The following is a 16909-nucleotide window of genomic DNA, read 5'->3' as shown; positions in this document are numbered from 1 at the left end:
AGACGGGACTTCATCTCCACGAGGACTGTGCGGTGGTCACCCCGACCAATACTGTCATGGACAGATGCATTTGCGACAGGTAGATTGGTGAGGACGAGGTCAAGTAGGTTTTTCCCTCGTATTGGTTCGCTCACCACCTGCCGCAGGCCCAGTCTGGCAGCTGTGTCCTTCAGGGCTCGGCCAGCTTGGTCAGTAGTGTTGCTACCGAGCCACTCTTAGTGATGGACATTGAAGTCCCCCACCCAGAGTACATTCTGTGCCCTTGCTACCCTCAGTGCTTCCTCCAAGTGTTGCTCAACATCGAGGAGGACTGATTCATCAGCTGAGGGAGGACGTTCGGTGGTAATCAGCAGGAGGTTTCCTTGCCCATGTTTGACCTGATGCCATGAGATTTCATGGGGTCCGGAGTCAATATTGAGGACTCCCAGGGCCACTCCCTCCTGACTGTATATCACTGTACCGCCACCTCCTGGTGGGTCTGTCCTGCCGGTGGGACAGGACATACCCAGGGATGGTGATGGAAGAGTCTGTGACGTTGGCTGAAAGATATGATTCTGTGAATATGGCTATGTCAGGCTGTTGCTTGAATCGTCTGTGGGACAACACTCCCAATTTTGGCACAAGTCCCCAGATGTTCGTGAGGAGGGCTTTGCAGGGTCGACTCAGCTTGGTTTGCCTTTGTCGTGTCCGGTGCTCGTGGTCCGATGCCGGGTGGTCCGTCCAGTTTTATTCTTCTTATGGCTTTTTTTAGCGAGATTTTACAACTGAGTGGCTTGCTCGACCATTGCAGAGGGCAATTAAGAATCAACCACATTGCTGTGGATGAGAAGTATGAGCAGCAATGGGGAAAATGGCCTTTTCTTAACATTCACTTTGCTCATATTCCTGTGTTAACACCCAATCCCAAGCACTTTCCATCAGGAGTCATTGGATAAGAGTCAGGAATGTGGCATTTCACCTTCCTGAGCCTAGGGATATTGAGATCAAGGGGGCAATTGCGGGTGCGTTGGGCGTGGGGGAGGGCTCAGAAAATCGCGGAAATCTCGTTCAGGTTCAGAAGCCAGCTCCAACCAGCCACCTTCCGAGTTTCCCAGTGACCCACCTGTGTGCGCACGGGCGACCCGAAAACGGATTGCCGGCGGGATGACAATTAAAGAGCCAAATGTACCTCATTGAGGTACTTAAGGCACTTTACCTGTGACAGAGTAAGTGATTAGAACGATTTTTAACTTACCTGGGTGGCTTGCCCACCGCTTCTGATTCACACCTGGTTAAGTGAAAACACAAAATGAACTTACCTTTGCACCCTGCTCCGATGTCTGATGTCCTCCTTGTGTCCCACTCTTCTCCCCCCACCCCCCGGTCTTCCAGTCCAGCACCAGGTGACGTCTCACTCTTTCTCACCCTCCTCCCCTCGTGTTGCAGCTCCTGACTGCAGCCCCCCCCGCCACCATTGCAAAATTGAGCCCCTACTCTCTTCTTCCCACTGCTACCTTGTGTGGTTATCTCAGCACTGAACAAGAGATTTATGGATTTTCTTATGAGAGTATCTTAGAATCATAGAATCATATCCCTCTAGATTTTATCCCTCTAGTATTCTTTCTGAGGACAAAGTACTCCCAAGTTGCTGCCAATTATGCTACTGGTTAGCCACCAGGATGCACGTGAGAATTAATCTCTACTTGGGCTCCCCTAGCAGTAGCAGCAACACAATTGAGACTGGGAACTCAGAGCAGAGCATCAATTGAATGTGATCTCCTGTGCTGCCCATTACTAATTTCAATGATTTATTTTGGTTTGGTATGTAGATAAACGCCTGAGGAGTACTATGGGATACAATTCATATCCTACTTCTGCCACCAATCATAACTTAATTGCAGAGTGACAGAATTGAGTTTTAGGTCAGACTATTTAAGAGAGATAATTTGTACTTCAACTGTTCATCATGTGTCCCATGCCATTTTATGCAACAACTAAAAATATTTTATTCAAAGAAAGGCTCAAGCAGTTTTGCATTGTTAAATTTGTATCTTCTTGTAACTAAAATCTGTAGAGAAATGTAAAATAGTTCCTAAACTGCTGATTATCTTGTGACTGCCATACAATTTGCATTCCCTTTGTATGGTCACATTTACTGCATATCACATGTCAAAGGCAAACCAACCACAAAGAACTGTCGGAATGGGGTGATGATGATGAGCTCTTTAGAAATGCAGCCAAATTTAGTTTTCCATATATTTATCATAGTTTAGTTAGAATAAGGAATCACTGTTATAAGGCGGAATCAAAATTAGGTGGAAACACTCCTTTAAATTATTGTAGACGTTCTGTATTTACAACTGACATAGTTAGTTTGCAACAGTGGTATAAGATCAGTCAAAGTCAGCACACACACATCCCCTGACTACGTGTCAGATTGAAATGTGTCTGGAAAAATGTTGAAGAAAAGCAAACCGTCTGGAAGTGTAGTTTTAAAAAAACACGTTGAAAGTGTGAAAACAAAGATTTTGCAGTTTCTGAAAATACAGGCATTGCTCCAAACAAGTGAGGAAAATCTTTCCAGAAAGATCCAAACAATATGGTTAACCAGACCTTGGCCTCCAACATTTTCTGAAGCGCTTAATTTTAGAATAGAATAACATTTGTGGCAATATTTGTCTAGGGGCATATTTCTATGTAGCAACTTTTAAGCTGATTACTTTGGAGTCACTCCATGCTCTAAAACCTACATTTTGCTCATGTCAGTGGTTTCTTGAGAGTTTTAATCTCATATCTTTCATCGCCGCTCTATGGAACAAAGCAGTTTCACAAGGAGCATTAGCTCCTGATGATACAAGAACCTAATGTAAAATTGAGTATTTCTCTCATGAATGTCATCAGGCACAATTCAGGAACTTTTTTTCATTAAGTTATAAAAAGTTAACAAATGTGTGAAAGCTTTGAATTCCAGCTCTGATTCCTTCAGCCTGACAGTAACAATGTCAAATATAGTGCAATTAGCTGAAACCAATAACTTTAAATCCCCTGTTCCTTTACTATCTTCTACTCAATTTATTTCATGGAACATAATAATACATGTTAAGGTACTATATAACAATTTCCAGTTGATCACTCTGTTGACATACATTATTTTACATTTCTAATATTTAATAGCTATTTTGGAAATTATTTAGTTCAGTTCAACTTAAAAATTTAGTAGCCTTGTTAATATCAATTTCTGCCTTTTATAAGTTTAATTGTTATTGTAAATGAGAATGCAGCTGAGTAAGTTATTCAGTGTTTTAAAGAAAAAGTATTTCAACCCACTGTGTTGTGTAGCCTTTAATTTCTTTTATTAGTAGCAGATCTCCTGTGGCTTTGCTCATGGCTCATCTCTGGCTTGGAGTTTTTATGTTTAGCTCTTTCGGCCAATGCTCTAAATTGGCAAATTCAGGTAATTGTAATTACTTCTAAACTGCTGAGATCAATCAGAGTGAAGTTGTAATTGCTTCTGAATATCATGGTCCAGGTCAATGACTTTATTTCTTTTTTTAAGATGTTTTGCATTTAAACATTTTAATCTGGTATTTGACAGATGTATGCTTGATGCAAGACTTTTATATATACTGCACTAGCAAATCTTACTTGGCACTGTATATGTATGGTCAGAGGCTACACTGTAGAATATTATTCAGTGTACAACATAATGTATTCTGCTATTAAATTGCAAGTGCGTGTCCCTTTAAGGCTGCAAGGCATTCTTGAACGTTCACATCCGACTGTAGATCAGAACTTGGCTTTGTGTGGGAAGGTTAAAGAGGAAGCTGCACATTTTCAGGCTCTGGTGCTAAGTGCAAGACAAAAATTTGCATCAGACAGTGTTGATGCCTGGCGTGTTAACATACCGTTTTTGATGTATTCCTTGCAACTCTTAAGTGGCGCTGCTAACATTAAGTTGGTGGTGCTCTCTTTTATAAGAATTATGTAAAACACAAGATTATTCTTCTGCAAAATTGTGGTTGTGTGTCCCTTTAAGGTTACAAAGTCTATTTAATGTTAAACAAATTGGATGGATTCATACAGAAAGCATTTAAGATGCTGCAGATCCTGGCTCTGGTATTTTGTTTTCTTGGAGAGGTCCTTTGTTTCATTATACTTCATATTTTTTTAAAATTTGTTCATGGGATGTGGGCATCGCTGGCGACGCCAGCATTTATTGCCCATCCCTAATTTCCCTTGAGAAGGTGGTGGTGAGCCGCCTTCTTGAACCGTGTGGTGAAGGTTCTCCCACAGTGCTGTTAGGTAGGGAGATCCAGGATTTTGACCCAGCGACGATGATGGAACGGCGATATATTTCCAAGCTGGGATGGTGTGTGACTTGGAGGGGAACGTGCAGGTGGTGTTGTTCCCATGTGCCTGCTGCTCTTGTCCTTCTAGGTGGTAGAGGTCGCGGGTTTGGGAGGTGCTGTCGAAGAAGCCTTGGTGAGTTGCTGCAGTGCATCCTGTGGATGGTACACACTGCAGCCACAGTGCACTGGTGGTGAAGGGAGTGAATGTTTAGGGTGGTGGATGGAGTGCCAATCAAGCGGGCTGCTTTGTCCTGGATGGTGTCGAGCTTCTTGAGTGTTGTTGGAGCTGCACTCATCCAGGCAAGTGGAGAGTATTCCATCACACTCCTGACTTGTGCCTTGTCGATGGTGGAAAGGCTTTGTGGAGTCAGGAGGTGAGTCACTTGCCGCAGAATACCCAGCCTCTGACCTGCTTTTGTAGCCACAGTATTTATATGGCTGGTCCGGTTAAGTTTCTGGTCAATGGTGACCCCCAGGATGTTGATGGTAGGGGATTCGGCAATGGTAATGCCGTTGAATGTCATAGGGAGGTGGTCATTGCCTGGCACTTGTCTGGCACGAATGTTACTTACCACTTATGAGCCCAAGCCTGGATGTTGTCCAGGTCTTGCTGCATGCGGGCACGGACTGCTTAATTATCTGAGGGGTTGCGAATGGAACTGAACACTGTGCAATCATCAGCGAACATCCCCATTTCTGACCTTATGATGGAGGGAAGGTCATTGATGAAGCAGCTGAAGATGGTTGGGCCTAGGACACTGCCCTGAGGAACTCCTGCAGCAATGTCCTGGGGCTGAGATGATTGGCCTCCAACAACCAGTACCATCTTCCTTTGTGCTAGGTATGACTCCAGCCACTGGAGAGTTTTCCCCCTGATTCCCATTGACTTCCTTGGTGCCACACTCGGTCAAATGCTGCCTTGATGTCAAGGCCAATCACTCTCACCTCACCTCTGGAATTCAGCTCTTTTGTCCATGTTTGTACCAAGGCTGTAATGAGGTCTGGAGCCGAATGGAACCCAAACTGAGCATCGGTGAGCAGGTTATTGGTGAGTAAGTGCCATTTGATAGCACTGTCGACGACACCTTCCATCACTTTGCTGATGATTGAGAGTAGACTGATGGGGTGGTAATTGGCCGGATTGGACTTGTCCTCCTTTTTGTGGACAGGACATACCTGGGCAATTTTCCACATTGTCGGGTAAATGCCAATGTTGTAGCGTTACACTTAAATTTCGAGTATGATACTTGAAGTGACCAACAGAGAGTTCATGCTAGACATACAGTTTTATAATAGTACTAGCAAACCTTCCATGTTGCTACTTAGTGGAAGACAGAGGATGCACTGCTTTATAAGATAGAAACATTATAATCGTGTAAAGTGTAGATGTGTGTCCTTTTAAGGTTAGAAATTCTAATTGTTGTTCAGTAAGTAAACACTGGGTGAGTTCATACAGATATAAATTAAGAGTGCAGACTGGCTACATGGGATAAAGTTAAAGTTGTAATGTGTTCTTTTGCTTAAAATGCAAGGAACCCTAAACATTTAAACCCAGGCCTGCAAGTTAGCAAAAACCAAGCCAGCAAGGTGAGAAGAGTGACTGGGGAAGTAAGAGCAATATGCCTCTTGAACATAAACACATGACTGCTATTTAAGGATAAATTGCATAAATAAACAACTCCTTGTCTATACATTATTTTCATGTTCCTAACTCCAAAAGGAAACAAATTTATATTTACCTTCAAGTCCCAATAATGGTTTCCTGGCTGTGATTTGTGCTGCTAGTACTTTTCCATCACTGTGCATGGAGGGGGTGAGGTTTACAAACAAGAAATGCTGACGCACTCAATTTTCAGTCTTGCTGTCTTTCAAAAGGATTCTGAAAGTTGTAAGCACAGATGCTTGTTGGGAGATATTCTAATACCTGCATGAGTCTCCAGCTGTCAGAGTACCTCTCTATCTCTCTCTCCTCCTTTAAGATGCTCCTTAAAACCTACCTCCATGATCAAGCTTTTGGTCACCTGTCCTAACATCTCCTTATGTGGTTCAGTGTCAAATTTTGTTTGATGATGCTCCTGTGAAGCACCTTGGGATGTCTTACTATGTTAAAGGTGCTATATAAATGCAGGTTGTTCTGGAAGGTGCCATAAACTCAAGCCATGGACTTCATAGGGAGGCATATGTTGAGGATGCTTAAAGTGAACAAAATGCTTCTGTCTAGGTAAGTCTAATAATCCTTACAAATACTGTAAAAAAAAAATGTCTTTATTATGTTACAAAACTTATTTTCGGTATTGCATTTTTTAGCTAATGAGAGATCAAGATTGCACTTGGAAAAAAAAATCAAAAATGATTGTAGAGTAACCTCATTGGGTGCCCACTTTTTTGTATTAGTAGTTTTTCTTGATTGCTCATTTTTGGTTGTTTTCAAGAATCTTCACTTTTTTTCCATTGGAAGTTTATGTACCCACTTTCTCTGCTTCCAGTTGTACTTTACCTGTTCAGCTGTGATTTGTTTCTGTTTTATGAAAATGAAACTTCTGCCAATCAGGTGCAATTGTGATGCCAAATTGGCTTATAGAAAACTCTAATGCTGATGAAAAAATTTTTTTTTTCTAATATGGATAGACAGATAGACCTCCTCTGCTGCTCAGGTCTGAAGTATTATTGTACGGTTTAGCTGCTAATCTGGCCTGTGCCTTTAAGGCCACTGCTATAAATAGGCAAATCCCCATGATTATATCTACTTAGAAAAAGCTGAGGTCAATCAGAGGGCTTGTAAATTTCAAGCTGCAAATGAAGACTGGCATTCTCTTTTTAAACATTATTTTGCATCTATAATGAAGTGTGGTCTGGTATGACATGGACATATGCTGGACACAGCACTTCATGTATATATTTGTTCTCCTGTGGCATTGCTTTTGGATAAAAATAATGGGGTTAATAATGTGGGGTGAAGTTTGTCTCATGAAGGTATACCCATTTAAGGTTATAGTGTGTCCCAACATGTTGCTAAATTTTGTAGTGGGGTTTGCTTGTTTGTTGTTGAAGGGTATTAATAACCAAATAGAGGAAGACCTCAATGAAATTATTGTAGAGTAGGAGCATAGGAACAGGAGTAGGCCACATAGCGCCTCAAGCCTGTTCCGCAATTCAGTGAGATCATGGCTGATCTGTGACCTAACTCCATATACCCGCCTTAGCCCCATATCCCTTAATACTTTTGGTTAACAAAAATCTATCAATCTCAGATTTAAAATTAAGAATTGAGCTAGCATCAACTGCCAACTGGTACTCAGTAAATTAATGGGGCTCAAGGCGGATAAATCCCCTGGACCTGATGGCTTGCATCCTAGGGTCTTAAGGGAAGTGGCAGTAGGGATTGTGGATGCTTTGGTAATAATTTTACAAAATTCTCTGGACTCGGCAAAGGTCCCGGCAGATTGGAAAACTGCTAATGTAACACCCTTATTTAAAAAGGGTAGTAGGCAGAAGGCTGGAAATTATAGACCAGTTAGCCTGACATCTGTGGTGGGTAAAATTTTGGAGTCCATTATTAAGGAGACAGTAGCATTTGGGTAAACATAATTTAATAGGACAAAGTCAGCATGGCTTTACGAAGGGGAAGTCATGTCTGACAAATTTGCTTGAGTTCTTTGAGGACATAACGTACAGGGTGGATAAAGGGGAACCAGTGGACGTAGTGTATTTAGACTTCCAGAAGGCATTCGACAAGGTGCCACATAAAAGATTATTGCTCAAGATAAAGAATCACTGGATTGGGGGTAATATTCTGGCATGGGTGGAGGATTGGTTATCTAACAGGAAGCAGAGAGTTGGGATAAATGGTTCATTCTCGGACTGGCAACCAGTAGCCAGTGGTGTTCCGCAGGGGTCGGTGCTGGGTCCCCAACTCTTTACAATCTATATTAACAATTTGGAGGAGGGGACCAAGTGTAACATATCAAAGTTTGCAGATGATACAAAGATGGGAGGGAAAGTAGAGAGTGAGGAGGACATAAAAAACCTACAAGGGGATATAGACAGGCTGGGTGAGTGGGCGGAGATTTGGCAGATGCAATACAATATTGGAAAATGTGAAGTTATGCACTTTGGCAGGAAAAATCAGAGAACAAGTTATTATCTTAATGGCGAGAAACTGGAAAGTACTGCAGTTCAAAGGGATCTGGGGGTCCTAGTGCAAGAAAATCAAAAAGTTAGTATGCATGTGATCAAGAAGGCCAACGGAATGTTGGCTTTTATTGCTAGGGGAATAGAATATAAAAACAGGGAGGTATTGCTGCAGTTATATAAGGCATTGGTGAGACCGCACCTGGAATACTGCATACAGTTTTGGTGTCCATACTTAAGAAAAGACATACTTGCTCTCGAGGCAGTTCAAAGAAGGTTCACTCGGTTAATCCCGGGGATGAGGGGGCGGACATATGAGGAGAGGTTGAGTAGATTGGGACTCGACTCATTGGAGTTCAGAAGACTGAGAGGTGATCTTATTGAAACATATAAGATTGTGAAGGGGCTTGATCGGGTGGATGCGGTAAGGATATTGCCAAGGATGGGTGAAACTAGAACTAGGGGGCATAATCTTAGAATAGGGGACTGCTCTTTCAAAACTGAGATGAGGAGAAACTTCTTCACTCAGAGGGTGGTGGGTCTGTGGAATTTGCTGCCCCAGGAAGCTGTGGAAGCTACATCATTGAGTAAATTTAAAACAGAAATAGACAGTTTCCTAGAAGTAAAGGGAATTAGGGGTTACGGGGAGCAGGCAGGAAATTGGACATGAATTTAGATTTGAGGTTAGGATCAGATCAGCCATGATATTATTGAATGGCGGAGCAGGCTCGAGGGGCCGATTGGCCTACTCCTGCTCCTATTTCTTATGTTCTTATATTTGCGGAAGAGAGTTCCAAACTTCTACCACCCTTTGCGTGTAGAAGTTTTTCCTAACTTCACTCCTGAAAGTCCTAGCTCTCATTTTTAGGCTATGCCTTCTAGTCCTGGACTCCCCAACCAGCGGAAATAGTTACTCTCTATCCACCCTATCAGTTCCCCTTAATATCTTGAAAACCTCAATCAAATCAGCCCTTAATCTTCTAAATTCCAAGGAATACAACCCTAGTTTGTGTGATCTCTCCTCATAATTGAACCCTTGGAATCCAGGTATCATTCTAGTAAATCTACGCTGCACTCCCTCCAAGGCCAATATATCCTTCCTAAGGTGCAGTGCCCAGAACTGAACACAGTGCTCTAGGTGGGTCTAACCAGGGCTTTGTGTAGCTGTAGCATAACTTCTACCCCCTTGTATTCTAGCCCTCTGAATATAAAGGCCAGCATTCCATTAGCCTGTTTGATTATTTTCTGTACCTGTCCATGACATTTTAATGATCTATGTACTTGGACCCCTATTTCTCTTTCGACCGCCACTGTTTTGAGCTTTTCACCATTTAGAAAGTACTCTGATCTATCCTTTTTAGGTCCAAAGTGGATGACCTCACGCTTGCCTACATTGAAATCCATTTGCCACAGCTTTGTCCAATAACTTAATCTATTAATATCTCTCTGTAATTTTATGCTTCCATCTACACTGCTTACATTGCTGCCTATGTTTGTGTCATCGGCAAGCTTGGATATGTGGCTCTCTATCCGTCATCTAAGTCATTAATAAATACAGTGAATAGTTGAGGCCCCAACACAGATCCCTGTGGGACACCACTAGTCACATCCTGCCAATTTGAGTACCTGCCCATTATCCCTACTCTCTGTCTCCTGCCACTCAACCAATTTCTTAACCAATAATTTACCCTCAATTCCATGAGCTTCAACTTTAACTAACAGTCTCTTATGAGGGACTTTATCGAATACCTTCTGGAAGTCCATATAAACAATATCCATAGACATTATCCTGTCCACTACTTTCGTCATCTCTTCAAAAAATTCAATCACGTTCGTCAGGCATGACCTACCCTTTACAAATCCATGATGGCTCTCCCTGATCAGCTGAAAATTTTCAAGGTGTTCAGTCGCTCTCTCCTTAATTATAGACTCTAGTAATTTCCCGACAACAGATGTTAGGCTAACTGGTCTATAATTCCCTGGTTTCCATCTCTCACCTTTCTTAAATAGCAAAATGACATGTGCAATTTTCCAATCTAAAGGAATGGTTCCAGAATCACGAGAACTTTGAAAGATTATAGTTAGGGCTTCTGCAATGTTCTCACCTACTTCCTTTAAAACCCTGGGATGGAAACCATCTGGTCCTGGGGATTTGTCACTCTTTAATGTCATTATTTTCTTCATTACTGTTAATTTGCTTACATTAATTATGGTGAGTCCCCCATCCCTGATTCAAAATTAGTTTCCTTGGGGCGTCTGGCATGCTATCCTCTTCCTCTACTGTAAATACTGATGCAAAATAATTATTTAACATGTCCACCATTTCCTTATGTTCATTTACAATATCACCATTATCAATTATTAAGGGGCTCACATTGCTCTTGACCACCCTCTTTTTCCTAATATAATTGTAAAAATTTTGTGTGTTGATTTTGATATCCCTTGCAAGTTTCTTTTCATAATCCCTTTTTGTAGCTCTTACTTTCTGTTGTGTCACCCTTTGCTGTTCTTTGTATCTCTCCCAGTCGCCAGGTTCTGTGCTATTTTTTGCATTTTTGTATGCTTTTTCTTTTAGTTTTATGTTGTCCCTTACCTCTTTTGTCGTCCATGGCTGTTTTTTTTGGCAAGTGGATCTCTTGCCCCTTTAGGGGTATAAACTGGTCAGTATCACGTTAAATTCTTTTTTGAACACCTCCCACTGATCATTTGTCATTTTATCCATTAACAGATTTGCCCAGTTTACTGCGGACAGTCTCTGTCTCATCCAGTTGAAGTCGGTCTTACCTAAATTTAAAATCTTAGTAGCTGATATGGGTTTCTCCTTTTCAAATACAACGTTGAACTCGATCATACTATGATCGCTATTAAAAAAAATATAGGCGATTAGCTGAATGAACAGCAGAGACAGAATCGAAGAATTGAACTTTGAATATAATGTGTTGGGTGTGATGTTGGATGGAGCAGGTGAATCGGAGCGATACGGAATGTCTAGAGGATTGAGTTTGGAGGATAGGTTTTGGTGGGATTTGGCAATTGGAGTATTGCTTCTGGACTTAGTGTCTGGGTATGAGAGGAGGGGTTGTGGAAGTACCTATGCGGGTTGAGATGCAGGAATATTTTGAGGGACTGAAACATGTGAGCAGTAGGGTGTTGCTGAGAAGTGGGTTGGTGCTGAGCACTGTGGAGAACTCGGAGGTGGGTGTGCAAAGAAAGACTGAGCAATGGGACCACTTTGACAAAGAAAGAAGGAGCTGGTTGAGGAAAGTAAGATTTTGAGGAGAGGTTGAGGCCCTTGTTGTACTTGGGGGGTGGGGGGGGCGGTCCTTGCAGTACGGAAAGACAGAATTTGAGATGTGGATCTGCTTGGAGCAAGGGTATGAAAAAAAAGAGGAGCCTGCAAAGGTTTGGGAAAAATTAGCTTAGGGAAAGTCAAGTTTTGGGAGGAGGGAGAGAAAATTTGTTGGATTTAAAACTGTTGGGTTGTCTGAAGGAATGTGATGGGAAAGGGAGCGTTTGGAGAGCTTTCATTGAAAATGTGTCTAAGGACATCAGTGAGAAGTACACAGAAGAATTGCAGCTTACTAGAAATAATGGAGAATCTTTGGAAGAAATTATAACTGTACTGAGAAGATGGGACAAGTGAACAAGATATATTGAGTAGTAGAGAGCACATTGGAAAGTGCATATAGTGGATAATAGTGGAGAAGAAGGCATACTGAGGAGATATGGTTGGGGAGAGAAAGTTACCGGTTCGGTCAGGAAGGAGAGAGATGCAGCATTTTTATTAATAGTCTCACAAGTTTGGGCTGTGGTGCTAATGGTGGTTAATTTTCTTTTCTTAAATTGACCAGAGGTTGTCAGTGTGCTGGGCTTCACTCTATTGAGCTGGCCAGCATTATGTCGCCGAGGGGCAGAATGTAGATGAGAAATAGGAGGGGGCCAAGGATAGATCCTTGGAGGACTCCAGAGGTAATGATATGGAGGTGGAATGAGAAGCCATTACAGGTGATTCTCTGGCTACGACTTGATATGTAAGAGTGGAACCAGGCAAGGGTAGTCCCACCTCTCTAGCCAATGGTGGCGAGGCATTGGAGGAAGATGGTGTGCTCAACCATGTCAAAGACTGCAGGCTGGTCGAGAAGGATGCAGAGCTATAGCGCATAATGGTCACAATCTCATAAGATGTCATTTATGACTGGGGCCATTTCAGGGCTGTTTCAGTGCTGCGTCAGGGGCGGAACCTGTGGAGAGGTTCAAACATGGAGTTGCGGGAAAGATGAACACGGATTTGGGATGCAACAACATGCTTAAGGGCTTTGGAGAGAAAAGGGAGGTTGGAGATGGGGGTGGTAGTTTATAAGAATAGATGGGTCAAGGGTAAGCCTTTTGAGGAGGGGGTGATGGTGGCCAATTTGAAAGGGAGAGGTACTGTACCTAAGAAGAGGAACCGTTTACAATATCCACTAGCATGGGGGCCAGGAAGGGAAGATAAGTGGTCATCAGTTTTGTGGGAACTTTGAGTAGTGCAAGAGTGGGGGAGAAAGAGACTAAAATGAGAGGCAAGAGAAAGAAGAGGGACGGACAGACAATGGAAGGAGAAAAAAGAGAAAGAGAGATGAGCACGTAAACAATTAAGAGTAGGAAAAAACAGATACCACTGTAGCATTTTTCGGTTTCAGCAGTATCGCCTGAGCAGAATTTTGTCAATCTAGAATTTTTACTTTTATATATACATAAAACACACACACACACACACACACACACACACACGTATATAATACAGCATCCTCTGTTGACTTGATATTTAAAGCCAACCGACATGAAATCTAGATTATTGCCACAGCCACTTAGAACGTTACTTAGGAAACACAGGGAAATTGTTGAGTACATTCCATGGCAATTCGCACCCTGATGATAGAATGGTTCCCTGATGGGACACCAGATAGGCCAGCCATCAGACTATTTACTTTTGCATGTTATGCTAGCTTTGAGACAATGAGGTTTGTTAGGTTTGATTCTAAGCATCTCTTGCCATTGTACTAGAATGGTTTTCATTCAACGTGGCTGGCAGGGGCTTGGCTGGGCAAGACCTACAGGTGCCGCAAGCTCCCAAAATCGAGGGGGTGGCATTTCATTCAAGGAGGTAAATTTGTTTGGCTGGTCAATCCTCAGTAAATAATGTCCAGGGAGGGGTTCAGAGAACTGTTTTCTCCCTTTCTAGTCAGACAGTTTCTAGGCTGGCGTACACGGATACAGTTCATAACAGAGGAAGGAAGTTAGCTAGCTCAAAAGTGAATGCCCATCTTGAATAGGGGCACAGTTGCAATTTTATTTCATTTTATGGTACAAGGAGTGTTCTGAAAACTGTATTACCCCTCATTTATTTTATGTAAAATAAACCAGTTTGTTGGTTTACAACAATGCCTTGTGTCACTAGAGTGCTTTTCATTTGATCTTCCTTAAAGATAGGAGATTGCACATGACGGTATACGTAAGATTACAGTAGCTGGATACACAGCGGTTCTGTGACTACACCCAGGTCACACCATTATTTGACTAGATATTGGACACGAAAGGTCATCTTCAAATCATAGGGGAAGGAAGGTCTGCTTACATTAGTGACCAGTGAAGCTGAACTCGAGAATATGTACAGACACAGAGAGTTTGTAACAACCATTTTTTTACTACAAGAGATCAATTATATTATAATGCATTGTGTGTTATATGATATAACACTGTTGTCAATACAAAATAAGACATCCTCTGACTCAGTGAGCAACACCACAGAAGATCTGCTAGTGTATATATTTATCTATTATGAAAACTGTATGGGATTACATACATTTTATATTTGTCATGTCACACGTAATTATAAGCAAATAAGTAAAATATTCGACTAATTTCTTGAAGCTGATTGGTTTGTATGCAAATTTCCTCATTTTCATAAAACACCTAGTCATCAGAACTCAATTGTACCAAACTGTAATAAAAAGCCAAATTTAGAAGTAAAACTCACAGAATGTTAATAGTACAGAAACAGGCCATTTGGCACGATTTGCATGGTTATTTACTTTATGTTGTCACCTAGTCTTCTCTTTGCTCCACAGTATTCTTCTTTATCAAGCAACTGTACAATTCCCTTTTTAAGAGAATTTAGGAACATTGCTTCAACAATGGTTTATGGCACAGAATTCTATTCTAGATTCTAACCTCATCCTCCTCAACCGTCTTCAGCCTTTGACACGGTTGACCATACCATCCTCCTCCAATGCCTCTCCTCCGTTGTCCAGCAGTGTGGGACTGCCCTCACCTGGTTCCACTCTTACCTATCCAGCCATAGCCAGAGGTTTTCTTACAATTTCTCCTCTCCCAGCCCCCACACCATTACCTTTGGTGTCCCTCAAGATTCTATCCTTGCCCCCTCTTATTTCTCATCCACGACATCATCGAAAAACACGTCCGGTTCTACATGTTCACTGACGACAGCCAGCTCTGTCTTACCACCACCTCTCTCGGCCCCTCTGCAGCCTCTGTTTTGTCAGACTGCTCCAGTTCTGGATGAGCAGAAATTTCCTCCAATTAAACATTGAGAAGACCAAAGCCATTGTCTTCATTCCCCGCCACGAACTTCTTTCCGTAGCCATCGATCCCATTCACCCTGCCTAGCCACTGTCTATGGCTGAACCAGACTGTTATCAGCCTCGATGACCAATTTGACCATGAGCTGACCTTCCGACCCTCTATCCTCTCCATCACAGTTATATAGTTCAATATTGGGGAGTATGGGCACATTCCTGATTGTAACACTCAGGAACTCCTTATGGGAGTGATCCGCACCACTGAATCCAAGGGAATACCTAAGGCAGACCCCACGTTTGTGACAATATTGTTTCGGCTGTTACACCTATGAAAGGCATTATCTAATAGATGTAGGCTAGACCCAAGACTTTTAATTATATATTAGTCACTCTCGCATGGCATTGCACAGGGGGAGTCAGGACCAAGTGCATTCGACGGAGGAAGTGGGATTAGAGGGCTAGTGATTGGACCAGAGCCGACAGAGGACTGCTACGCTGGAGGTCCCGATAGGGAAGGTATAGCAGGGTGGGGTGACTTGTCAGATGGAGCATAGTGAGGGGCAGGAAGTTGGGCAGAGGAAAGAGGTACAACATAATAAGAGGGTAGAGGAAAGTTAGAGGTCCTTGGGTGGGGTGGGGGGGGGGTGCGGGGTCAAAGACCACTGGCCACTGGAGTGGTCAGAGCCCAGAGGAAGCAGCCACACTGCTGGAACCAAAGACAACAGTGCAATATGTTCAGCCGGACCAGAGTTTGGGGACAGGGGGATTGGAGGGGGGGGATAGCGTGGCAGAGTGAGGCGGGTGGAGCGGGAAGGAAGGATCATGAATGGGAGGATTGAGAGAGGGTGAAGTGTGGACGGGAGAAATGGGAAAAGGAAGAAAGGGAAGAGAGGGAGAAAATGGGATGAGGTGGATTATGGAAAACAGGGATGAGGAGGGAATGAGAAAAGTCATGAGGGGAGAGGAGATGTGGAGCTGGAATGAGAGAGGAATGGGTGGTAAAATATTTGAATCTAACATGTTGGACTAATGCTGTATTGAAATTTAAGGACTCCATTTCATCATTGAATAAAGGCTGATTTTTTAAAAATTGCGTTTCACCGTTCAGTAAATTGAATAAAAAATTCACACCACTTCAGGATTGAATGATTTTTTAAAAAAATTATTAAACACAACTTCCAACATACTGTACCTCTTGAACAGTCTTCTCTTTTCATTTTATGAACGGCTCAACGGTCTCTTAAGATAGTAATGGGGGTAGAGAATGGGCGCACAGCCAACTGCTCGGCCGAAAGCAGCAGTGTCCCACAATGGGTTGAGCAGCGGTAAATGGTGACGGCTCAGTACAGACCAGCTGCAAACCTGGACCAGCTACTTTAAGCAGCGGTCACAGGCACATGGAGTCCATGAGTAGATGCCATAGCGATCGCTCCATTCGGCTGAGGACTGGCCAATTAGTGGAGCAGAAAGAACGCTGGCCTAGGATGGGACAACCGCAAACTGGGAGCGATCAGTTTAAGGAGTGGGAGATGGCCACAGGCACAATGGCACCACGAGTGGAGCTACAGCAATTACTTGCAGTTGAGTTTAACAGGATGCGAGGGTCAGAGGCAGAATGGGCCCCCAGCAGGAGTACTGCTGAGAGAGAGCAAACCTTAGAAAAAAAGTTGAAGTATATTTCCTATATATATAAAATGGTTAAAACGACATTTAAAAGTTTAAAATTAATGTCAAAACTCATTGACCCGTGGTAAAAAATTTCTGGGGGCAAACCGAATGGTGGTGCAGCTCTGAGAGAAAGTGAAGAAATTCGCTCAAAATGTCATCTGTTGGCAAGGTTATGTAATTACTAATTACATCGGCAGACCCCAT

General features: G+C 42.7%; 1 protein-coding gene across 5 annotated transcripts in view; it reads left to right on the top strand.

Moving 5' to 3' along the window:
• Positions 1–16909, top strand: part of pphln1 (periphilin 1) — a 209772-nt gene that overhangs the window by 133008 nt on the left and 59855 nt on the right. The window contains exon 11 of one of the 5 annotated variants that reach the window (XM_067999872.1): positions 6457–6549. The exons of the other annotated variants lie outside the window; for them this stretch is intronic. Coding sequence (XP_067855973.1) covers positions 6457–6525 — 69 coding nt within the window. The 3' untranslated portion in view covers positions 6526–6549. The remainder of the gene's footprint in view (positions 1–6456; positions 6550–16909) is intronic. 5 annotated transcript variants of the gene reach the window in all.

Source organism: Heptranchias perlo, chromosome 18, assembly GCF_035084215.1.
Source record: "Heptranchias perlo isolate sHepPer1 chromosome 18, sHepPer1.hap1, whole genome shotgun sequence".
Lineage (NCBI taxonomy): Eukaryota > Metazoa > Chordata > Chondrichthyes > Hexanchiformes > Hexanchidae > Heptranchias > Heptranchias perlo.
This window is presented reverse-complemented; position numbering and strand designations above follow the sequence as displayed.